The sequence below is a fragment of the Aspergillus fischeri genome, genomic scaffold (assembly GCF_000149645.3).
Source record: "Aspergillus fischeri NRRL 181 1099437636266 genomic scaffold, whole genome shotgun sequence".
NCBI classification, from domain to species: Eukaryota; Fungi; Ascomycota; class Eurotiomycetes; order Eurotiales; family Aspergillaceae; genus Aspergillus; species Aspergillus fischeri.
Genome location: NW_001509760.1, coordinates 1,456,807 through 1,481,815, shown reverse-complemented (window position 1 = coordinate 1,481,815; position 25,009 = coordinate 1,456,807). Strand labels below are relative to the sequence as shown.

Below are 25,009 nucleotides of genomic sequence, written 5' to 3'. Positions count from 1 at the left end.
TGTTTGTGCGGTGAACTGGATTGAGCAGTCATCCGATATGTTGTTCGTTTGACATCCCGAGGAAAGGCCTTCCTGCTCTCATGAAGATTACAAAATGTTTAACAGATGGGTCGGTCTCGAAGGGATGCCTTCACATTAGAGCCGCTCCTCACAGGGTCCTATTGGTTCGGAATGGGCAGCGGACCATCCTCTAAGAGATTTCCGTTGCTGTGTCAAGCCTGGGATAGGACGTCTTATGCTGTGTGGAAGCTCGTGGAGCAAAGATAGGCTCATGGATTACTGCCGATTGATGATACCCTTGATTTGGACAAAAGCAAACTTTCAAGCACCTTAATTCATAGCAACGCATCTAACACTTACTCCCTATCCCACAGTCATGTTTATCGAATATACAGTAGACGTCTTATTGCATTGTATGCGGTTGCAAGTGTTACAAAGTATAAGCATAGGTCTGAGCAGCTAGCAAGGCCTTCAGAAAACACGACAACAGACCATTCTTTTTGTCGTCATCATGAGAATTGCAGAAAGGAGATGAGTGGTATCGGGAGTAATTACAGAGCAGCCTCCATCTTGTCCAAGACGGCCCTGGTGAACTCGTGAGTGGTGGCTTGTCCACCCATGTCGCGAGTTCTCGTTTTACTGAAGATGTGAGAATTAGCCGAAACTGGAGTGTCGAAAAAGACGATAGCAATAAACTCACCCTTCACCAATCACATCATACACCGCCTTGGAGATTCTGTTTGCGTGGTCGTCCAAGCCAAGGTGGCGAAGAAGCATGGATCCAGAAAGGATCATAGCACTGGGATTAGCCTGGTCTTTGCCCTTGATATCGAGGCCAACGTGACGGCAGCCGGGCTCGAAGACCGCAACGTCACGTCCCATGTTGCAGCCAGGAACCACACCAGGTCCACCGACAAGGGCAGCGCCAACGTTGGATAGAATGCCTCCGTACAAGTTAGGCATGACCATCACGTCGAATTGCTGGGGCCGAGAAACGGCCTGCATGGATGCATTGTCGACAATCATGTCGTTAACTTCCAGAGTAGGGTACATCTCGGCGACCTTGTGGAAAGTACTGCGAAACAAGCCATCGGCGAGTTTCATGATGTTTGCCTTATGGATGCAGGTGACCTTCTTTCTGTTGTTGGCGAGAGCAAATCCGAACGCGAATTTAGCGATGCGCTCTGACTTGGCACGGGTGATGATCTTCAGCGACTCGACCACACCCTGTACTGACTGGTGCTCGAGACCAGAGTACTCTCCCTCGGTATTCTCACGGATAATGCAGAGGTCAACGTTCTCATGCCGTGTCTTGTAACCGGGAATATTCTTGATCAAAACGATCGAAGCGAAGATATCGAGTTCTTGACGGAGAGCAACGTTGAATGACTGGTGACCCGAGCGCTCAACAGGGGTGAACAGGATACCCTTAAGACCGAGCTTGTTGCGTCTAAGAGAGGCAATGGATTCCTTGAAGAGCTCCTCCGAATGCTTGTTGCCTGTATCAACACCGCTAACATCTACCTGCTCCCATTCAATAGGAACGTTGTCGGCCTTGAAGATGGTCTTGACTGACTCGGCAACTTCCGCACCGATACCATCACCTTTGCATCACAGAGGAAAAATTCTCATGTCAGCGATACCGACCACTGACATTCGGGGCAAGGCTTGGGGTGAGCTATAGGTACCTGGAATGAGAGTAACGGTGTACTTGCCGCCATACTTCGTGGGCTTGAAGATGTCGGACTGCACGCTAGCAAAAGCTGAAGACCCAAGTCAATCAATGTCATAGGAAAACAGCTAGTCCTGCTGCAAAAGTATTGAAGGTACGTACATCTTGCTGGGATCGAGGAGTGGACTAGAGAGCCTGCACCAGCTGCGCGGCGTAGGAAAGCCTGCAGAACAGAAAGAAATTAGCTTTGATACACAGGAACTCGACGTCGAGGCACGGGGAATGAAAAAGTTGCTGCAATGCTGCTGCAGGGCGGAGAGAAGTAGCCAGATAGAGAAGGGGAAAATGGACAAGAATTGAGAAAAAGCCCGACCACGAGTCACACAATCTATCTGATGTAGGGTCTTACTAACCTGCGCGGGCTGCGCCGTCCGCAAGGAGAACATTTTGGCAGGCAATGGACAAGAAAGGAAAATGGACAGGAAGAGAGGAGATGAAAAGAATTGGTCCCTGGTGAGCAAGAAAACGCGCAGGCAAAAAGACAGATGGAGTTGGAAAACGAGGTGCACGGCCACGAGGAAGGAGGCGCCGGAAAAAACGGCGGATCATCTCGGCATCCACCAAGTAAGGTGTGTATTCCGTCCTCCCGTCCTTTCTATGTATTATTTGCTGCTCAGAACACGGCCCGATCTTATCTTTCCCCCTCTCCGCGTCATAATATCATCAGTCCTCACCATAGAAGTAGGTAACTATGCGCTGAATATTGATTAACAGTGGATAAAGAAGAAGTGGAAAGAATAACTGCTGGTGATAATTACTATAGTCTGCAAGGTATCGCCAGACACTCTAACAGTTCATTAGTATAATTGCTAAGCACGGAGTACTCCGTACAGAGATACATCATAACCAAAAGTTCTTTTGCTTTGCCTGCTGGCTGGAGAGATTATTGTACCTCCCTGTACCCAAGGCGAATATTCCTCTGTTCCTTAATCACATCTGTTGCAGTCCATTGCGAGTATATTTTCTGTTCTGGCAATCTACCAATCAGCCTCGAGACCTCTCTCAAATACCGCTGAAAGAAAGAGATGATGCAAAAGTTTATTGAGGAGCTTAACTTTATTGATGGCCCTTTTTGGTTAGAAATGTCTGTCAATAGTGTCAATAGACACTATTGAATGCGCATAAGTGCCTTGATCACCTGCTATTCGCATTTTCATCCATCATGATAACAGATTCTCTAGGTGAATAATTGGCCTGGGTGGATCCTGGTCAACTTCAATGCTACTTTAAAACTATGGATCAATAACACAAAGGCTACCTCTCACTGAGGAGGTGCTTTTGCGATTGCTGTTGCTTGAGATCTATTCACGGGATGCACACTTCTTATTCATTCCTCTGCTTCAAAGCTTTCTCATCAGATGTTGAATAGAACCACTCAAGACTTGGGAATGCATCTCATGCGTTGCATTTGGCAAGGTCTCTGTACCATGTGCCTACTTAAAGCGCATGAGACCTGCCTCGAATCGATCTCTTGGTTGATACCAAAGCCGTCAATTCAATTTCAGAGCCAGGCTTTACTTTGCAACCTACAGTGACACTTTCTTTCCATATCTCCACTTCATTTGATAATCGAAAATGAGACTCCTCTCGCTCGTTCTTGCTACCTTCGCTGCCACTGCTGTCCAGGCAGACATTACGCCGTGGTGCCATCTTCCTGGTCAGGGTTGCTACATGCTTAAGCGCGCTGCTGATGCCTCGGATGAGGTCAGACGTTCAGCCAGTGCCGTCGCTGAGGCTGTTGCGGAAGCCTTCCCGCAGACTCCGTGGTGCCATCTTCCCGGTCAGGGTTGCGCCAAGGCGAAGAGAGCCGCCGAGGCAGCTGAAGAGGTGAAGCGCTCTGCCGATGCCTTTGCTGAAGCCATGGCTGCTTTTGAGAAGGAATAGGCAGAGTTGGTATTTCCCCTTGCGGTCTTCCACCAATGAGAATTTTTTTCTTTCGACCAGTTTGATTCTCTTTTTGCTTTTATTTTCGCCTTTACCGAACCCCTTCTTTCTTCTCTGAAGCTGTATGCTCTTTACTTCTGTTGCAGTCGTTTTGAGATACGTCGTACCCCGGAGTATCTCGGGCTGGTTATGAATCTTTACTGAGGCGAGATGTCACAGGTCTGATTTTGGCGCGCCATGTACTGCCGACGTTCTCTTCAACCATGACTACGATTATTCGCTTGGCTGATGAAGTTTGGGGTGTGGGACCGAGGCAGGGTCGTCTTAATACGTGGCGGCCCCATTCGAAGGGGAATATGAAGTGTCCCAACGCTGATGGACGAGCAGGGGTTTTGCTTCCAAGTATTCGTGTTAATATTGTGTTTTGACATAGGGGCTGGACATATATAAGGCAGAACGGCCTTGTGTTCCATGGCACCCTGGCCGGACAACTAACCTGTCATTCTTTCTTCTTACAATGGTTGAGCTGGCATATATCATCACCTTCCAAGCTGCTGCAAGATTTGCCTCACATTAACTTATGTGTACTTGTTTGGCCTGTGGTAAAATGACGCGGATGAGGTGTGATGTTTGTAAGAAGCCGTATCATAAAGCCCTGGAGAACAAGACTGTAGTCTTTCGTTGAGTAATCTAATTCCTTAAGTGCTAGGGCATCACAGTAACAGTGCACATTAATCCACTTTGGACCAATCATGGTCTTCTTTGACTTTCACTAGTGCCTAACGTGGAGGAGAGCGTAACTATTCTTATAAATCACTATATTCCTAGATACAATACAAATCCTCATCAGTGCATAGGTGCGGTAGCATAAGAATTTAGATAAACAGAAGCGAGTCTCATTATTATAGCCTCTGGAATTCTGACTCCCGAGATTACCTGAAAATACACGAAGCAGGATAACCCAGGCAGATTGCTTCAGTTGGACCTATTATTCCTATCCCTATAAAGGTATTCATAACCAGCAGTGCAGGACTGCATAAATGTACGCTGCCAGATAGGCTGCCACTATGAGAGGTACAGGAATAATACCTACTACCTTGGTGATCAAGCTCTCCATGGGGATACGTTATGACTCTGATTTGGATATTTCACCAATATTAGATCTGATAATCTTGGTATATCCACAGATAACCCTGATGTGGTTGAGCAACCCCACCATCATCAAAACAGAGGAAGGGGCTCGCAGATGGGAGTCCACCACTGCCACAGGCCAGTCCTTGCAATTATACTAACAAGATCAGCTCTCCCAGATAGTTTCAAAAGGACAAAGTCCGAGTGATAGAGCAAAAGTCCGTGCTGACAATGCCAGATGAACAAGGGCAGGGTGATACGCTCAAAGATAATTCACTAAGTCATATCTCCAAACTCTTACTATGTATGAATTCATGGAATTACTCTGCTGCGACTTTACCGGAACGTACATGGGCTATCTCTTGTGGTCGTTCGAAGCCATGATAGTGTACCTAGATAAGGCCCCCATGCTTGATTATCATATTGGCTTCGAGAGGGTTGCGCCACCTAGGTGCATCCCAAGGTCACCGCTCAATAGACCTAATGAAACAATACCTCCCTATAAATAGACGGAAAATCAACACAAAATGTGGATCCTAGACTAAGGGGTCGGAGATGTAAGCGTCTCTTCCATCACAATTCAGCTATATTGAGCAATGAAGCCCCTCCCGCCGATCAAATGCATCAGCTTAAGTCCATGGGGTCTGTTGCTGGATGGCGCGCCACATGCGAGGAATGATGGTAGTGCTGTGTGATACTATAAATGATCGGACGGAGGACTTTTTTGTCCGTTGGTGGTTTAGACCCCACGCTCATCTGCTTTGCAAAGAGCGTCGCAAGGTCATTCTGCATTGCAATATTACTCTCAGACGCCGATAGGCCACACTGAATCCGTCACTAGTCAGGAGCTCAGACTGAGGATGGGCAAGGAAAGATCCCCACCTCTGCACAACAAGGGTCCATAATGAATGCTGGTAGCGCGGTAGACACGTCTGTGATTTTTCCGCAAAAGGCACACGTATGCAGAATTGAGGAGGACATTTCGGGAGTGCTGGCCGACGTGTAGGCAGAGAAAAGATCAATCGACAATACCGTCTAGCGATTATGGGACGTCAAGCAGGGGTGAGGGCGGGATATGCGTAGTATATAATGAATATGTCTACAGAGCGTGGCAGACAGAGACTGGAATCGAGCTGATGACTCTACCACCAAGCAGAGATTAGGAAATTGGAAAGAGAACGGTTGGGACCAAGAAGGAGAAAAATTGAAGGACTTTCGAAGGCGATAAGAAATCCAAATAATTCGTGGGATGCCCAAGAAATTGGGACTCGAAGCAACAGGTTGGGCACGTAACAAGATGAGTTTACTTAAAGCGGGGGCTTGTACAGTGTACAATCAACAAAAGCAGGGCATCTTCTGCTTCATGCGCAGTGAACAGCCTCACAAGCTAATACTAGAGATTTGTGGTGAACTTTGGCCATATATGACAGAGGACACCCACCTCTCATAAGTCATGAGTTTTATCAAAGGAAAAGGTGGTAAAACATTAATACCTCTCTACTGCTTGGGAACTATTTCCGTCTGTCATAAGGCTTGCAGTGCCATGAGCATTATTAAGATAGTGCTTGCAAAGTTATGTAGTAACTAATGTAATCCACGGCCGAGCTACGCATACGGCCGAGCTACGCACTTTCGCTGCTCCCACTACGTTTTTTAAAGCTCTTCAACTATCAACACCAATAAATTAAACTATCTGGAATATGAAATAAATAGCTATTTAATAGGGCAACTTCTTATTATATATCTAATAGACCAACAGCCACTACAGTGTGGTGGAGCTCGCTAGCGAGGCATAGGTGCAGACTCAGAAACCTGCTTATTTCACAGTATATCAAGCTGCTGAACGTGATTTTGACCTTCTTATACAGATAAAAGAGTTTCATCACTGAGATTAGCATGCCTCTTTGCCTTCTTTTTCATTTTCTGCTTGTTTTCAGCCTGTAGAACCTTAATTTTGTGTTTCAGAAGAAGGTTCATATTTATTGCTATTTATGCTGCCTTTTCAAGATGTTGGATATATGATACTAGACTGCTGGAAAGCTTCCTTTTCTAAAGACTTCTTTGCAGGCTACAGATCTTGTGATCTAGCTGCTGAGGATTCTGCGGTGTTTGAAATGCAGAAGAGATTGAGCCTTCAACAGGCAGTGGTGGTGTAGGTATACAAAGTTGAAAGGTAATTTTCTTAAGCACCCAGTCTTAATTAAAAGGTTTAAGACCAGCGCCTGCAAAGCCACTATATATATTCTTTTGATTAAAGACCTTCTCACACGCAGATAGATATAGATGTAGAAAGTCTTCCTTATTAATATAGTTATTTCCAGTAACCATCATTCCTTTGACTAATTTCCCATAGGCATATTTTAGCGGGCCAAAAACACCCACATCCAGTGGTTACAGAAGGTGAGAGGTATAAGGTGGCATGCAGAGGCAGATAATGGCATTTTCCTTGCAGAAAGCATCAAATTCTGCAGTCTGGTGGCTAGAATGGCCATCAAGAATAAGTAATCTCTTTATATTAGTTAGATTCCGCCTAGAGTGTGGTTCAAACACCTCCTGAAGCCAGCGAAGGCCTATTATATTAGTTATCCAGCTGTTATCACTCTTTGTAATTAACCAGCTTTGAGGAACTACTAGTTCTTAATACCAGATAGCCTGTTGCTCTTTCCCCTTCAAGATAACAACTAGTGGTATAGAAACCCCCTTTGAGCTCACACATTCAATGATTATAACCCATTTATAATTCCCTTAAATAACTATACAGGGTCTTTCACTGCGATCCACTGCAGTGATAACCTTAGATATTGTATAAAGTCCCATTACAAAGCTAGTTTTATCAAAATTCTAGATATCATCCTCATGGATGCCATGTTCCTGAATAGCTTTATGTACAGTTTCAAACCAACACTATATAACCTTTAGATCCTCCTGCTTTGCTCGCTGGTACGTAATCCTTTAATTATATCTTATACATAGCTCAGGACAGCATTTAATAAAGGAATAGGCCCAGTTGACTCCAAGGACTGCGGTGGAATCTTAGGAACATTCATGAAGTAAAATCTGTGTCATTTCATGCAGAAACTCTGGCTGAATTGAAAAACCTTGTTTATCTGCATCTAGAAGTCACTTGACAAGAGTTTCTTCTTTAATAGCAGTTAGTTTATAGCTATTAGCGCGTGTCTCTGATCATGGTTTGATTCCTCTCAGCTGACTGCGAAGCGTAGCTTTAGGTACACCAAATATGCCAGCAGCTTCTCATTTTGATTGAACTTTTTTATTTTTAATAGCTGAGACAGCCATTTGCATTCGATTCTCTTGAGAAAGAGACATTTATAGGGTATAACTAGAAGAAGGACGCGTTGAAAAATATTGGTAGTATAGTATTTTGACGCGACAGCGAAAGTGCGTAGCTCGGCCGTGGATTACGTTAATATACATGTATTAGTCATATTCCACAATTTATTTTCATATATACATCATAAATCATGTGATACTAGCTGTTCGTAGCTACATACAGGACTGATAGGCAGAAACCCCGTGACGCGATCATAGCTACCTACCTTAACACCCACATCTTTGGAGCCAGCAAGTCAGCTTGCACATACTGCTGCTTATATCTTATCTTAAACCTCTCATATATCATTGAAATCTGATCCATTAGCTTCACCGTACCTCTCTTTTACTTTTTATTTGTTCCTGCCGGAGTATTCATCTCATTAGTTGATACTCACCTTCCTGCCACTGCTCTCATCTCACCTGTGGTTGTCGGTCCAACGTCACAGCTATGGTTCAGTCCCTCTCTCCTCTGCTGATGTTAAAATATCCAAGAATCTGACATCGACTCCATTTTAGACATCTATCGGTACTGGATATGATCTATCGAACTCCGTCTTTTCTCCAGACGGTCGCAATTTTCAGGTATTTTGATATACTCCATCTGGCGAGCTAGGAGGTACTCATACATGCCGCAGGTGGAATACGCAGTCAAGGCGGTCGAAAATGGAGGGACAGCTATCGGTATTAGATGCAAGGACGGAGTTGTCCTGGCGGTAGAAAAGATCGTCACGAGTAAGCTTTTGAAGCCAGGTGCGAATAAGAAGATCGCGACAGTGGATCGCCATGTGGGCATTGTAAGGCAACAATAATGTTTTCATGTTGACAGAGCAGCGTCTCATTGCTACGAATCAGTGCATGCTAATTCATATATGCGCGTGTCCCAGGTCTCAGCGGGATTAGTCCCAGACGGTCGTCACTTCGTTTCGCGAGCTAGAGACGAAGCTTCCTCGTGGAGAAGCGTATACAAAGGGCCCATACCGATCTCCGCCCTGGCCAATCGTCTTGGCAGTTATGTCCAAGCTTACACTCTCTACTCCAGTGTACGACCATTTGGGGTTACAGCTATTGTCGGAGGTTGGGATTCTGAAACCGAACTTGCTGTTGATGGTCAAGTAGGAACCGGACCGGCTTCGGGTTCCGGCGGTAAGACTTCAGGTGCGAAGGTTGGTGGGCCGGGTCTTTATATGATCGAGCCCAGTGGGCTGTACTGGGTAAGTGATTGTGGACGTTCAACCTCCTCTCTCGTGCTAACTTTATAAGGGTTACTACGGCGCGGCCACTGGCAAGGGAAGACAGGCAGCGAAAGCTGAACTTGAGAAGTTGGACCTAGCCTCCGAAAAGTTGACTCTGCTCGATGCCGTCAGAGAAGCCGCCCGTATCATATACGTGGCCCACGAAGACAGCAAGGACAAGGAGTTTGAGTTGGAGATGTCTTGGATCAGCTCATTAGACGGTCCGACCAAAGGGAAGCATGAAGCGGTACCTAAGGAACTTCTTGAAGAGGCCGAAAAGGCAGCGAAGAGAGCTTTGGAGGGGGAAGACGAGGACGAGGAAGAGACAACAAAGAATGATGGCAATGAAGGCGAGCGAATGGAGGAATAGATTTGCAAACTAAATATCACTACCCGACAATACAATACAAGGATAATCAGATCCCTCCAGGGCGGCCAAGGGGTTAATTATGGTCAACTCGTATTTTAGGCCCAATGTTTTCTTCTTTTTTTTTCAAGCCTTTACCTCTGTCTATCGAGCGACCGGTTGTAATTGCGCCTACCTCTGGTTCTGTCATGGAGCCATTTGCCTTTGCTAATTGCCGTGAGACTAAACGATCTTTCCTTCTACCCAGTCTCTTCTCTTCAAACCAAGTTCCACGGCGGCTTTACCCCAGTCCTCGCCATGATTATGCATTCCCTTCTTGCCAAGACCAGCTCTTTCCAGGCCTTGTTCTTCCGTCAGAACAGTGAGCACTCCGAAAATTACTGGCACGCCAGTATCAAGTTGGACGCGCATCAACCCATGAGACACCGCATCCGCAATGTACTCGAAATGCATTGTCTCTCCCTTGATGAGAACACCGATAGCAATAATAGCATCAAAAGGCTTAGCTGCAGTCGAAGTTGGCGACGTCTTACTCAGGTCTGCAGTAGAGGACGATAATAAATCCGTAGCACTGATCCCTCCTGCGGATGATGATCCTTTGGCAGCCTGGAGCTGCGAGGCCGTGTATATCCTGGTAGAGATCTCAGATCAGATAGGCCAATAACAGGAAGGCAGAACACATGACTGTGTCTCCGTATTGCCTTTGGAATCGCCATGTCTTACCGCTGAGCAGCAAAGGGTAATTCGTAACTGCCGGGCACTGTCTCAAGGGTGATATCCTCTTCAAGTACTCCGGCCGCCAAAAGGCTTTTTTTTGCCCCTTCCACAAGAGGCTGGATTATTGCCATGTTCCATCTGGCATGAACTATGGCAACGCGAAGTCCAGAGCCTTCAGAGAGGGAGATGAAGCATAAGCAAACGCGTCACGGAATACAGATGAATCCCTCACCATCAAAAGCCTGAGCAGCCCCTGGCCCTTTCACTGAAGTCATTTTTGAGTACCAGTGTTTTCCTCCGAAAGTTCGTTGTCAAAGACTCGGGGAAACAGGTGGTTCGTTAGGACGAGGGGTTCTGTGGGATACGAAAGTCTTGTGGGGAACTGGAAGTCAGACACCGACTCCCCGCTTGGTGGGAAATTACAGGGAGCTGCTCCGTACCAACCTGTGCAGTTTCCAGCAAAACCCATATACAGAGTGTATTTCCTCACCGGCGCTTTGGCTTAGGATACCGATCTGCGAACCACTGAAACATCGGCACCATATGACTAAACATATACTAAAGGGAGATAATGTTCCTGGATGTGAACAATGCTATGAGAGTCCCAGATGTGGCTTCAGTCAAATGGCCAGCATTATAATTCGAGCAGAGGTTGATAAGATTAGCATCTAGACTACAATAACCGTACCACTTCTTCTCATTTTCCCGGGGTATGAATGTGTAAAGTGAACAATGTAACAAAGATACTGGAAACCATTCTTGCTCTGACAACTCGTGTGCCAGATCCACGATCCCTACGTACCATGGGTGATATGGTGACTTATTCAACAGTGACCGATTTTGCGAGGTTGCGCGGGAAATCAACGTTGAGTCCCTCTCCAACAGCAAGCCAATAGGCAATAAGCTGCAGTGGAATAACGTTGAGAAGACCCTGCAGACAGTCGACGGTCTTTGGGACCTCGATCTTTTCGGTCTGGGCGGAAGAGAACTCTGGGTCGTCGTGGTTACAAATCACAATGGGACGACCACCGCGAGCAATCACTGATGAATGGTTAGAGGTATCTAAGATGAAGGTAGGAGGGAAAGATAGCTCACCCTGTTGATAAGCATTCAGAGATTTCGAGAAAATATTGTCCCTCGTAAGAATCATGATGATGGGCAGATTCTCGTCGACCAAAGCAAGGACGCCGTGTTTCAGTTCACCCGACATGACGGCCTCACAATGGAGATAGGATATTTCCTTGATTTTGAGTGCTCCTGCAAGAAGTCATTAGCGTCTGAAGTACCTCAAGTGGGGATACTGTAATGCTGACCTTCGAGAGCCGTGGGGAATTGACTGCCTCTGCCCAAAAGAAGTAAACTCTTTTGGTCCTTGAAGAATTTCGCGCACATCTGTTTGATGGGTTCATTCAATTTCAGTATCTCTCTGAACTGTCCAGAGATTTTCGAAAGACCGTCCATGATTTCCTCCCGCCGCTTTTGCTTCGAAGCGCGATCCTCGCTCAGTGAGAGTGCGAACATGACCATGGCAACGAATTGGGACGTATAGGCCTTGGTGGAAGCAACGCCAATTTCAGGACCAGCATTGATATGCACACCGCAGTGGGTCAAGAGAGAAATGGAAGATCCCACGACGTTGACAATGCCGACAGTCAATGCTCCTCGTTCAAGGCAATAGCGAAGAGCCATGAGTGAATCGGCAGTCTCGCCCGATTGGGAGACGAAAACACAAGTATCGTCCCGGAAAACAGGCGCCTGCCTGTCCAAGAAGTCCGAGGCAAGTTCAACTGATATGGGGATTTCGGTGAGCTCTTCAAAGACACCACGTACGGCCATGCATGAATGATAGCTGGTTCCACAAGCAATGAAAATGATCCGCCTGCAGCGACGAATAGTGGAAATATACTGCCGGAGCCCCCCAAGTGTGACTTGCTTGTTTGCAACATCCAATCGACCTCTCATGGTATTGACAACTGACTCGGGCTGTTCAAAAATTTCCTTCTGCATGAAATGATCGAATTTGCCCTTCATGATTTCCTGAAGCTCCAGCTCAATTGTTTGGATAGCGCGCACGTTCGAGGTACCATCATCCTTTGTGAGACGGTGGATATTCAGTTGGCCTTCATGGACATGGGCGATATCGTCATCTTCGAGATAAAGCACTTTCTTCGTGTGTTCAACAATCGCAGAGGGATCAGAAGACAGGAAAAACTCTGCTGGCTGGGGGATGCCATCATCTGAAAGAAACGCACGCGACTGCGACCGGTGCAGGAGGGATTTATCAGGTGGGGCCAGAAGCCCGGTAGCGGACTTCTTGATAGCTACGTTCTGAGAAGCCTGCTCAGCAGGAAGAGGTCCATCTTCCGAGTACTCCACGTCGACGAAGTCCACCTTCATCTTCTTTGACGTCCTCACGCCGATAACGAGCGGAGAACCCTTGCGAGCCGCAATTACCTCATGGGGGTAATGGACAGACTTAATGAGGAGACCAAAAGCACCCGCCAGCTCTTTCACAACAGCCTTGGCGAGGACTGTGAACTCAATGTCGGGCTGCTGGTCGTACAAGTATTTCGCAAGCTTCGCAATACATTCCGTGTCAGTTTCAGTCTCAAACCGGAACCCCTTGCTCTCTAGCAGAGCTTTAAGTTCCTTGTAGTTCGTAATGATGCCGTTGTGAACAACTGCGAATTCCCAGTTTGGATCAGACCTGTCGGACAAAATGTGCGTTAGTTCAGTGAATGGACCACAATTATGGTTGCCCGTTGAATGCCAAATGACTTGCTGAGACCGGTGATGCACTTACCGGTGAGGGTGGCAATTCTGGCGAGAGGGTGTCCCGTGAGTAGCCCAGCGTGTGTGAGCAATACCAGCGTGGGACTCGAAAGTCTTCGTCATGTCGGGCTTGGATTCCTCAATGAGCTCCTTCAGTTTCGCGACCTTACCAACTTCCTTGAAGGCGCAAACTTCATTCTTTTTGTCACCATCCACCGCAAAGCCTGCCGAGTCGTAACCGCGGTATTCGAGTCTGGAGAGTCCTGCGTTTCATACTGTAAGATTGCTATCAGAGCAAATGAAGGGAGTCACATACCATTGAGCAACGTATCGATGATGTATTTACGATCTCTCTCGACAAGGTAGTTGATATAGCCGAAGATGCCACTGAATCACGTTAACAGGCCGTATATTAATTATCTTGGGAAGGAAGTAGAGGTCTATCCAAAATGACATACCACATCGTGAAAGACTATTCAGGTAGAGTTGGATGAGCTCGGAGAAGTTATAAGGCAAGACTAGGGCTCCCAGAGGAAGCTTTTTACCTGACGAGGAGACCGAAAAGACCGGAAAGGAGGGCGGTTGTGAAGAAAGAAGGCAAGGACTCTGGACGGTGAGAGTAATCAATCACCAACGAGGAATAGAGTTGATGAGACTGCTTGAAGGTAGAGGGCGGAGGCAGATACTGGTTGTTGACTGCTGTTGAATTGTTGAGGATGTTCTACGAGGTTTGAATAAATGGACGAATGGTGTTAAGGGGAGCAACTGAACGAGCGAAGGGAGGGGTCAATAATGAAAGGCAGAGGGGAGTTGAGTTGACACAGGATCAACAAGCTGAGAGGAGGGGGAGCTGTTTGTTTTATGTTGCCGCGTTACAGGATAGACCCACACGCAGGACCAGGGAAGCTGCGACAGAATTGGAGCAATGGCGTTCCCATCCTTTCTTTATTCAAGTAAGCAAGTCAGGAAGTGGCCAACAACCAGCGGTTGCTGCAGCGTCTGCGCCTCGTAGCCACACACGCACACACACATCTGCTGGAATGTCTCACCCCAACTCGATCCGAAACAAACATTGATGGTTGGCATCTATAGGTGTGGAGAGCTACCTATCCCTCTACAAAATGCTGGTGCCGACAATCATACTAGATAGATAGTAGTGGGTGTTAAAAATAAACGCAGATGGATAGTGTGAGTTAGCTAAAGTGTTGCTATATACGGAGTACAGAACAGGTAACTACTAGTACCCTCGGTACTCCTAGCCTCCTACTCTGCTGGTCCCCATTCTCTTTTACTTGGATGGTACAAAAATAACACCCGGAGTACTCTGTAGATATCTGTTATCTCTTTTATTCTTCTTGTGGTCCGTAATGGGCGGGCTCTGTCCACAGAGCATCAGCCTTGTTATGGAACTACCACGATTGGATAGATCTCAAGTACAGTACCTGCAGGAAAATCCAATGTATTCGGAATTTTCCAATATTATTTCAATACATTTGATCTAAGAAACACAGCCACTGGTCCCATCATTCTCCTCACTGATTCCAAGATTGTATATTTGGTAATATTCCAGGTTGCCATAAATACTTAGAAAATTAAAAACATTTCCTAAGGACACACAAACATCCGGGAATACACATATCATGATCATTATTATATTAATGAAGTATCTAGTATCTAATATAGGTTATTAAATGACTAGAGTCCCTTACACAACTCTGTAGATACATAGTAAATGACAATTATCGATGTGAGACTATCTTCCATAACATTACTATTTTTAACATCATGCACAAAGTTCCACATATTAGTGTTACCTTTCTTACACATGGTAAGGTGCCTCTTCTGAGGTACTCAATAAATATACTAGGTAGATATCCATGTGGACCAAGGTTAGTGACATTTCACAAATCCGGTAGGAAACCCTTTGTAATATGATCATCTATCAGTAATCTCGTTGCAGTGGAATTGTACACTAATAATATGACCACCTACGAACTACCCTACCATCTAGTGACTCTTCCATATCAAAATAACTAAGTAAACTAAGGTATGAACATTAGACTATCTCAGGCGGCAAGAGTAAGTAATAGTACAAGTTCCACTACGGAACACGGTTTCTATTCCATAGGGACGGAGTACTTCATAGGTTTGTTATCCTCCAATTGACTCTGAGTTGTTTGGGAGCATCTGATCCATCAACCATGTTGCGTGTCTTCCAGCTTCAGCTGGCTCTTACTTTCTGCGCCTTGCTGTTCGTTCGTCACATATCCTAACTACTACTCCGTAGGGCTATTAGTTTCCTTTTTTACTTTTTTCCATATCTTTAAATCTTTGTTTAATTCATCCTTGTCGTCTTTCTTTTTCAGATTCAAGGTTTTGGGTTTCGGCACATTTCACCATCGCAAAGGTGCTGCTGCTACCTGAACTCTAGGGTCTCTGAATCGCTCGTAGCTCGATTGGAAGTGCGTGGGAATATTACATGAGGGCAGCTGTCGCTCTAAGCACAACAACAACATGAAATCGGACAAAGCCGCGAGGGGGCTGGCTTGATGGAACTGACCAAGGGAAAGACGCACGTTGGATTTGTCTCGGTCTCCCCCTAAAATACACGGGTTCACCACGGCCTGGTACGACACAACGGGACATAATATTGCCTCAAGACCATTTACTACAGAATCTCAATCAGATGCAGACGAGCGTTGCTTTATGTTCTCTGGTAACGGGGGGGGGATAGCAAAGCTCGGAGGCCTGGGAACTTAGACTTCAATCGTTGAAACTTGAAATTTAAATTTTTGCGAGACCAAGAAATTCAGGGTGATATCCTCCCAAAAAAGGGCGGAACAAAGGTTTATCCAGTGCATAGTTCCATGGGCAGTCGGAGCGCGTATCGAGGACGCATCTGTCATGACGACGATTCAGAATCTTGCATACCCCTGCGGTCTCATCAACGACTAACGTAGATGAGTCGGGAGAGCAGTGTAAAAACATCAGAATATCGAAAATTCGCCTGGGAAGCACGATATGACACCAAAAAGCCTCTGTGGTTGTGGTTTCTGTACAACTTCACAGGTGGGTCTCATGGAACTGGTGACAGAGGAATGGAGTAGTCAGCAATGCATTCCGATATGTCTTTGAAAGGAGTAGATGATTTTCATAACTAGCCTCTTCTCAACACCACAATGAATTTATAGATGTTTGGCAGTGACGCACTGGACTTTCATTTTCAAGGACATCTATCTAGCAGAATTGAGACACAACCTACGCCGACTTCATGGAATTAGTTCCCCGATCACAAGGTCTTTCACTGACTTGCTTTGTTCGCGTTCCTGGGCCACCAGCTTGAATCGCGACGGCAGGCGTGCTCATTTCCGGTTCAACTCCGCTTTTCTGCCCGTGAGCCTCAAATACTCAGTACACTATCGAATTATCAAGGTTACTACTTCCACTACTAATAATCTTATTACTTCTCTTCGTCTCATTTATACGTCAACACTTACTGCTTTCACTTCCCTTTGCTCCTTGCTTCCGGCTTATTAGGATTACCCCCACCGATTGCCCAGCAACCGTTGACACCTGTGCCATCCTGTCAGGAAATTTCCCTGGCCGTGGGTCATCGCATGAGCAGATAGACCGCGGTCAAGGATGCTGCGTTCTGATCGCGGCCTGTTCTTTTCCGGCTTGTGAGCCATCTTCCATTATGTCGCGCACATCGGCAGGCTTTGCGGACTTCTTTCCCACTGCCCCGTCGGTCCTTCAACAAAAAAGAGTCAGAGCGCCACGAGATCGATCTCGCTCCAAGGATCGGCCCGAGGATCAACTTCAAGTCCAGGATGGCAATGGACAATTGGCCTGCTCTTCTGGAGCAAGCGCAGCCAACGTTTCTACGAATGGCAGCCCACCTAGCGTATCAGTATCGGAAACCGGTACGGGTGTAGAGAAACCCGGATGCAAACTCGTTGAAGAAACGAACACGGACATAACGGGTACGGATACATCTATTTTAAGTGCATCGCTTGCTCAGTGTCGTGCAACGCAGGTGAACGAGGCACGGTTCGATAATCTCACCCCGGTCACCAACGCAGAGTCGTCTCCGCCTCGCAAGTTGAGTCCTCATCAATCTAAGTCCGTTTCCGTGGCCGAATACGAATCGAACAAGTTTGCAACCGACGAATTGAAACTTGCTGCTACACCCCTACATACACCGCCGACGCCACGGTCGCAAACATCGCGCAGTGGTGTAATCAAGGGTTGCAAGTTGGTTTACGACCCCGATCTCGAGAAAAGATCATCGAAGGAAAAGAGAAGAAAGCCACAGTATGTGGACTTTGTGGTGAATGAACAAGACGGCTGTTCACCAGACCCGCGTCTGAGTATTCTGAATTACACTCGAGGTGCTGGCTGTAAGCAGAAGACCAAATACCGGCCGGCTCCTTATAGACTGAAACAGTGGCCCTATGATACTGCTACTACTATCGGTCCCGGACCCCCCGTCCAAATAGTGGTCACTGGCTTCGATCCCCTGACCCCAGTGGCTCCGATAAACGCGCTTTTTTCAAGCTTCGGTGAGATTTCAGAGATAAATAATCGCACAGACCCGATTACAGGTCGATTTCTTGGAGTATGTTCAGTCAAGTACAAAGACAGCACCTCTTTTCGAGGTGCCGGGCCAATACCAGCGGCGACCGCGGCCAGGCGAGCCTACGTTGAATGCAAGAAGGAGCAACGGATTGGGACACGAAGGATCCGGGTTGAACTAGATCGAGATGGTGCTGTCTCAGACAGAATTGTCGCAAGGGCCATCGAGTCTCAACGAATGGGACATAAGAAGAACACAGTCGGAGAAGAGGCAAAAATTGAGCCTCAAGCAAAAAAGAATGAACCACCGCCGACAGCTCCCAAAGGCCCTTCAAGGTCTTCCACGCGTCCGGCAGCCGCTGTACCAGAAGGTCCAAGAGCGAGCTTTCTCAAGCCCGCCATGCCCTCTCTGATAGAGGAAACACCCATATTAGGGCAAATCAAGCGGGATCCATATATCTTCATCGCGCACTGCTACGTTCCTGTTTTGAGCACAACGATCCCGCATCTGAAGAAAAGACTCAAATTATTCGACTGGAAAGACATTCGATGCGATAAAACTGGGTACTATATCATCTTCGAGAATTCTAGGCGCGGTGAGGAGGAAACCGAGCGTTGTTTCAAAGTATGCCATATGAAGCCTCTTTTTACTTACATCATGAATATGGAAAGCCAGCCCTATGGCAATCCCAACTATGAGCGAAGTCCGAGCCCAGAACGACTCCAAGCAGAGCGACGGGAACGGGCAGAGAGAGAAAGGCTGAAAAAAGAGGCGGATTTGGATCTCGAGGAAGAAAAGAAACAGCGAGCGATTGATTTGGACCCATGCAGAGAAGTCCTAGCTCTCATCGTCCGCGATTTGAAAGATAAGCTTCTTGAGGATGTGAAATCACGCATCGCCGCCCCAACATTGTATGACTATCTCGACCCTGACAGACATGCGGCAAGGAGGCGAGCTCTGGGGATTCCTGATCCTGAGGGGATCAGAAGACATACTTTTCAACTTGATGTTGATATTTTTGGATCCAACAATCCCCAGTCTTCCCTACCGGGCGGCCGTTCGTTCAGCCCGTATGGCCTTAACATACTTGCGCTCCCACGCATCCGAAAAGCTCGTCGTTTGAACCGTGCCCATGCTGCCTTCTTAGATGAGAGGCGTAAGCAGCCTGTTCGGAGAAAGGAAGTACGTCCTCTCTATCACAGACTGCAGCAGTTGCATGACGTCGACGACTCTGATGAGGACCAACGTACTCCATTCTCAAGGGATATTGATGAACAGGATAGTCGACCACCGAGTCGGATGAGTTCCAGATCTTCAATTTCCGATGACGGCGAGGAATCAGAACCCTTGGATGGACTAGCTTCCCAAGACAAAAGGCATGAAGCGCGGCTCCTAGGCTTGGAATATGGGGATAGCGGTACCACCCTTAACGAAACAGTCGACGGGTATTCCCGACATGATTCGCCTGGTCTCTCCTCTACGCGTAAAAGGAAAAGGCTCGCGGAAGGAATTGAAGTGCGTAAACGACCCAAGGAGGAAAGCGAGCGATCAGAGTTGAATCGCTCTGTGGAGACTGAAAATACGTTGTTCTACGAGGAGTCTCAACACTCAGAAGCTGCTGAACTTGGCGCTGTGAAGCCAGAAAACCTCGCTGGTATCGGGGGTAAATTCCTGGGTCGATTGGAAGACAGGTCAATCAAGGAGGACGGTGAGAAAGAGAATGTGGAACGGCTGCAGATCAAGTCTGCCATACAAGGAGCAGATCTCGACGTTCAGCCGCCATTACCTGACGAATCCACTATTGCAAAGAGCCATGAAGACCCGATTACAGAGATCGAATGGGGGGTGTCTAATGATGAACCTCGTCCGACAGTTGATGATGATGAAACCATAATCTTGGATTTGGACGGCTGGCAGAATCTCGTCAAGGATGAGGAGGATCTCTGCTTCCTTCGCCATGTTCTGGACGGGCAGTCGAGATCCAAGGTTGGAAATCTATCGGCATGGGCTTGGAGACAGAAAGAGATTAAAGCTCTCAACCGTCCCGGTGAAAGTGGGCCGGTCCACCAAGAGACTAGGATACCAGATTACTACGTTTGCAACCCCACTGGAGCTGCTCGGACCGAAGGAAGAAAGAGAATTTTGGAGTCGGAGAAGTCGAAATACCTGCCTCACCGTATCAAAGTTCAGAAGGCTCGAGAAGAACGGGAGGCCAACGCAAAGAGCGATCCTCATGCTTCTGCTGCAGAAGCCGCTAGGATCTCCGCGGCGAAGACGATATCTAAATCCACTTCGAGATCGACAAGGGTTAATAATCGCAGGCTGGTTGCAGACATCAATGCGCAAAAGCAGGCTCTCCCTATGCAAGGTGGAGATGGTGATGTTCTCCGTTTCAACCAGTTGAAGAAACGAAAGAAGCCAGTGCGCTTTGCTCGGTCAGCGATCCACAATTGGGGTCTGTACGCGGAAGAGAACATATCAGCGAATGATATGATCATAGAGTATGTTGGTGAAAAGGTGCGACAGCAGGTGGCAGACATGAGGGAGAGGCAGTACTTGAAGAGCGGGATAGGTAGCAGCTACCTTTTCCGAATTGACGAGAATACTGTTATAGATGCCACCAAGAGAGGGGGTATCGCTCGCTTCATCAACCATAGCTGTACTCCTAATTGCACTGCAAAGATCATCAAGGTTGATGGTAGCAAGAGAATTGTTATATATGCTCTCAGGGACATTGGAAGAGGTAATTCTGACAGACAAGACAACTGACTCTACATCCGGACATAAGCTAACATGTATGCAGATGAAGAGCTGACCTACGACTACAAATTCGAACGGGAATGGGACAGTGACGACAGAATTCCCTGCCTCTGCGGCTCGACTGGTTGCAAAGGGTTCCTTAATTAAGGTCACCCGAGATACCTCGCAGTTGACTGGACACTGCACTCTTTGTCGAGTGCAAAAATAAAGCCTTCCGAGTTTCAAGTTCTTTCATTCATTGCGCCGCCATTAGACTCGCCTGGATTCTTTCTCACTCTGTCGTGGTTTCATAGACTGATTGAGTTGGCTCCAAACTTTAGCATTACGATGTTCTGTTCAGCTTTGAGCAAGTATTCATGTATTATTGGTTTTTTTTCGTGCCCCTGGGGCACCGATATCTAGCTCATGGCGACTCAGAAGGAATCACACATGCCTTGTACAATAAATCAATCAGTTACTCATCATGGGAGTATGAGAAATAAAGCAATGATAATTCCACAGTGTTAATGCATGTTGTTATGGGCGTATGTCATACAGCCAGAATTTCGAACCCGTTAGGCCACAGCAGCTATTCCTTTAACAAAAGGCCGCTTTAGATGAGCTACCATCATGGTCTCGGTTCCTCTCAGCAATACACCTAAGCTCAAACTGCGGAAAACTTGAGATGACAAACCCCATGCAGTATGCTTTCAGACTATTAAATGGGCTGTTAGCAAGCAATCACGTATATGCGGTCAGGAAATCCCAAACCCAAGTGACTTGGCAGAAGGAAGTTCGCAATTCCCTCTTTGATCATATATTCATGACCGCAATTCCCGCACACCAACTTTCCCTCGATAACATGTGTCTCGAGTAGCAACCGGTGCAGGTCCTTCAATGTCTGCTCGTCATTGAGGGCTTCCCCTTCGGGCTTCTTCTCGGGAAGATTGGAGAATCCAAGCTTGGGAAAGTCAGGAACTACACATGGCAGCGAGACCAGGGAACATCCGACCTTACCTCGTTCGCAGTCACCCGCAGTCCATCCCAGTCAACGCGAGGAATGATATTGCGTATGAATTCTGGTTGGAAGTCAAGCTCCTCGAGTTCAAGCTCAGCGTCATGAAAGTGGAGAGGAAATGACGCTGATGATGTCTTGCAGCCCTTGACGGCGCAAGTTAAAAAATTCGCAGTCACTAACTTCATTGTGTTTAAATCACAGAGTGAAAGGATGCTGGAGTGAAATTTGAGTAGAGTCCGATAAGATAAGGAATACAATCACACATCTCATACCCTGCGAAAGTGGGTAAGCAACTTTATTTCCGCTTTCTTCTTTTTTATTCCTTTTTTGGTTTCTTTTTCTTATATATATATCCTCGGCTTGTTTTGTATTGAATACAAGGTACAAGATGGAAAGAACCTTTTAGCAAAGTTCAGTCACCACTATCCGCACCTTCTGGGATACTCAAGAGAACGCCAGTTTTAATTCACTTGATTAGAACATCTACCAGATCATCATCTGTTATGTCATAGTCTGTAAAGGATGCATTAGGGTTTAGGCGATCACCATCAAACACCAGATGAATCTTTCGCTCTGAAGGTATGCGCTTTGCGAGCCGGAATGCAGCAATAGCCTGAGAAATAGGCGCGTTCGAAGCAAGGCTTGTTTCGAACTTATCAAACCCTGGGCACTTCAATACAAGCCTGACCAAATGTTTTTGATCCGACCCCTCGTTCAGGTTCGATTGCGAACCAAGGACAGGCAAAAGTCGATGAGTATCCGGGGCAGCAAGCTTGTCTATTACAGCCTCCATATGGATACGCAAGGGTTCCCCATCCATTTGTGAAAACTTGTCAATATCCTCATCGCCAGTTGGGGTTTCGTTGGTATTAAGTCCGAGACTTCTGCACGTTGTGACGTCAAATAATCTCCTGCCCTTCCAAGTCAGATATATAGACGCCTGCAGTGTTGTCGATAGATCTTGACGATTGCACCAAGCTAGACGGACGTCCCTCAAGGATTGTGACATTTTTCTATGAATTATGAGCGGCTTTGTGCCCTCGATTGGTGAGGTAATAAGTATTTGCACAGTGACATCTTCACTTCTGGGGCCAGAATATTGACGAATGCCAGCGCCTGTGGCATTCTTCTGGCATCGGGCTTCCCTCTGTTGATGCAGGCACTCGTTGGCACTCATGCTTTTGCTCTTTCTTTCCATTTTAGACTGGGAAGAGTCATCAAGATTCATTTTGCAGCGCTGGTCTGATGTAAGTAGGGTAAATTCGGAGTCACGATCCTGATGCAGATTCCCGCTGATGGCTAGACCACTTGAATATGTCGTTGCCGGTTTCTGTAGCCCGCTGTCCATGCTTTCCTCCGCCAGAGTGTTGCAGGGAGAAGGTGTCAACTTTGAAGGTGCACAATCTTGTTGACTCTTCGATAAAATATCGGGCTTGAAACTACCGTCAAGGCCTAAGGACGTGCTTCCCTCCAGGCTCCCGTCGTCCAGCAAATGACGGCGTTTTCTTGCCCTGCCATCTTCAGCTGCAAATTTGTTGGCGCAGACAGATTTCTCCCGAGCCTCTCTGTTCGTAGTGATGATATCGTCGTAGATTTGTCCGGCGCGACGGTAGAAGTCAGACGTCACTGGCTCGTCTCCTTTGCTTGCCCAGGAAGGCCTCTTGAAGAATGAACGCATCAGGCCTGTCAGTTCGCCGGGCGGCTATATTGCATGAATGATGGAGGTGTTGGTTGGTTCGTTTGTTGGAATGATCAGGTCACACAGTACAAATCTGAGCTGATTTGCGGATAGTGCCACACTGGAATCAGATTACCAACCCAACCAGGAAGTTTTTGGCGCATCAGCGTTCATTGAAGAGAAATGATGTGCCTGAGAAGAAGGGGTGATTCTTTCCTGTGAGTCTGTTTGTTCTTTATCTTTCTCTTGTCCTTATGTCAGTTTTTGGTTCTGTCTACTTTTATCTCACCTGTTCTTATTGGGGCACATTTGTTTTGTGCAATGGTCACTAGTAATCCTGATGGTGTGGGGAAACCACCACGTGTAGGCATGGCCAAGGAGCATTTAATGCTTAAATCATTGTCATATGAGAACTCCACCTATTTGTTTTCGGCTGCTTCTTTGTCTACTAAGCCTCCAAGTCCAACAGCTAGCTATAAATAATCATTTCTTCTACCTCTATCCTTTCTTCTCTCCTATCAACTATCGGCATACTGGTGTTTACCGAATCATGGAGAACGGTGCTTCATCTGAAGGAAGGGATCCGTCAGCCTTCCTTGGTGAAATAATTGGTGCTCCAGTTACAGTAAAGCTAAATTCGGGTGTTGTCTACAGAGGTTTCTATACCATCTCCATTACTTACTTAACCATATTTGTGCTGATAAACTCCACAGGCGAGCTCCAGTCTGTAGATGGTTACATGAATATTGCCCTGGAGAGATCCGAAGAATTTGTGGACGGCAAATTAAGGCGAAGTTACGGAGATGCTTTCATTCGAGGAAATAATGGTCTGTCATGCATTCAGTCATTCTTCAGCCCTCTGTCTATACTAATGAGCCTAGTGCTTTATATCTCAGCGCAGTGATCCATCTTTCCCAGTCTCTTATTGGCGTGGCTTACTCTCCATATCTGCTGTCAATGAATGCAGCCAGTGCATTAACTGAACCTTCCTAGTTACAGAGTTGCCTGGTAGTGCAACCAACCCTGCCAGTATGACACAGCGAGCTAGCTCAATGTACGTCTATTTTCCAGACATTTGAACACCATGGGCCTCTATATTTAATGGAACTAGCTAAGTAGATACCTCTAATACTAGTTTACCTATAATATGGCATAACACGAAGAGATTATTATGGGTTATGAACTCATGGCAGACATGGTGCTATCATACATAACTAAAGCTGATAGCATAGTCTATGTAGAGGGTTTCTGTTATATGTCTATAGTTACATGGCACTATATAACGTAATTCCCAGACAAGCTGGACACCCGGCCTGGTAGGGTCGGCTCGTTATGGTATGGGGAAGATGGTTGTTAACTTGTTTATTCTTAGCTATCACTATCATTAATAAGCAACATACACACATAATTTATTAGATATATAATAATTCCCTAAGTATGAAGAGAAAAAATAGAAAAGAAAAGAAAAAAAGGAAAGCTGAAAGCATAAGCTAGCTAGATAAGTAATTAAGGTATTAGCTAGCTAGGCAAGTAACTATTGTGATATCAACAGCCATGTCGGCTGGGTGATATGATCTATGAACATATATGGCGACATCTAGTGATTAGTACTATATATATAATCATTTAGATCATTACATTCCTTAATAGTCTAGGTAGAATCATAAAAGGGAGGTAGAATCCCTTTAATAATAGGGGGGTTATATACAGGGTAGCTACAGGCCTATCCCCTACCCTTATATATTTTAAAGGACCTCCTCCTATTATAATAAATAATATTCCATCCAGTAGTATATCTAGGTTAAGTAATTACTTAATACCTAATTCTAA

The 25,009-nt window shown here is 46.4% G+C and overlaps 8 protein-coding genes across 8 annotated transcripts, besides 2 other annotated features; 4 read left to right on the top strand and 4 right to left on the bottom strand.

Moving 5' to 3' along the window:
- Positions 1-551: 551 nt before the first annotated feature.
- On the bottom strand, positions 552-2,118 carry NFIA_052000 (isocitrate dehydrogenase (NAD(+)) IDH1; the record flags this gene model as incomplete). The annotated part of the gene is made up of 5 exons (XM_001257751.1): positions 552-639; positions 701-1,604; positions 1,689-1,763; positions 1,835-1,895; positions 2,086-2,118. The coding sequence occupies 5 exons, from the start codon at positions 2,116-2,118 to the stop codon at positions 552-554; spliced, it is 1,161 nt and encodes a 386-aa protein (XP_001257752.1).
- Positions 2,119-3,307: 1,189 nt separating this feature from the next.
- On the top strand, positions 3,308-3,616 carry NFIA_051990 (mating alpha-pheromone PpgA; the record flags this gene model as incomplete). Its single annotated transcript, XM_001257750.1, has 1 exon — positions 3,308-3,616. The coding sequence occupies one exon, from the start codon at positions 3,308-3,310 to the stop codon at positions 3,614-3,616; it is 309 nt and encodes a 102-aa protein (XP_001257751.1).
- A 2,728-nt stretch (positions 3,617-6,344) lies between these two features.
- Positions 6,345-6,376: a microsatellite.
- Positions 6,377-6,646: 270 nt separating this feature from the next.
- Positions 6,647-8,059: a mobile genetic element.
- A 647-nt stretch (positions 8,060-8,706) lies between these two features.
- Positions 8,707-9,682, top strand: NFIA_051980 (proteasome core particle subunit alpha 7; the record flags this gene model as incomplete). Its single annotated transcript, XM_001257749.1, has 3 exons — positions 8,707-8,874; positions 8,965-9,291; positions 9,341-9,682. 3 exons carry the CDS (start codon positions 8,707-8,709, stop codon positions 9,680-9,682), a joined length of 837 nt encoding a protein of 278 aa, XP_001257750.1.
- Positions 9,683-9,901: 219 nt separating this feature from the next.
- NFIA_051970 (lumazine synthase RIB4) lies at positions 9,902-10,527 on the bottom strand (the record flags this gene model as incomplete). The annotated part of the gene is made up of 2 exons (XM_001257748.1): positions 9,902-10,310; positions 10,403-10,527. The coding sequence occupies 2 exons, from the start codon at positions 10,525-10,527 to the stop codon at positions 9,902-9,904; spliced, it is 534 nt and encodes a 177-aa protein (XP_001257749.1).
- Positions 10,528-11,216: 689 nt separating this feature from the next.
- On the bottom strand, positions 11,217-13,631 carry gfa1 (glutamine--fructose-6-phosphate transaminase (isomerizing) GFA1; the record flags this gene model as incomplete). The annotated part of the gene is made up of 6 exons (XM_001257747.1): positions 11,217-11,437; positions 11,492-11,653; positions 11,710-13,103; positions 13,200-13,431; positions 13,485-13,555; positions 13,627-13,631. 6 exons carry the CDS (start codon positions 13,629-13,631, stop codon positions 11,217-11,219), a joined length of 2,085 nt encoding a protein of 694 aa, XP_001257748.1.
- Positions 13,632-16,865: 3,234 nt separating this feature from the next.
- set1 (histone methyltransferase SET1) lies at positions 16,866-20,651 on the top strand (the record flags this gene model as incomplete). Its single annotated transcript, XM_001257746.1, has 2 exons — positions 16,866-20,487; positions 20,548-20,651. 2 exons carry the CDS (start codon positions 16,866-16,868, stop codon positions 20,649-20,651), a joined length of 3,726 nt encoding a protein of 1,241 aa, XP_001257747.1.
- Positions 20,652-21,967: 1,316 nt separating this feature from the next.
- On the bottom strand, positions 21,968-23,179 carry NFIA_051940 (small ubiquitin-related modifier domain-containing protein; the record flags this gene model as incomplete). Its single annotated transcript, XM_001257745.1, has 1 exon — positions 21,968-23,179. The coding sequence occupies one exon, from the start codon at positions 23,177-23,179 to the stop codon at positions 21,968-21,970; it is 1,212 nt and encodes a 403-aa protein (XP_001257746.1).
- A 550-nt stretch (positions 23,180-23,729) lies between these two features.
- Positions 23,730-24,083, top strand: NFIA_051930 (U4/U6-U5 snRNP complex subunit LSM6; the record flags this gene model as incomplete). Its single annotated transcript, XM_001257744.1, has 2 exons — positions 23,730-23,835; positions 23,893-24,083. The coding sequence occupies 2 exons, from the start codon at positions 23,730-23,732 to the stop codon at positions 24,081-24,083; spliced, it is 297 nt and encodes a 98-aa protein (XP_001257745.1).
- Positions 24,084-25,009: the final 926 nt, after the last annotated feature.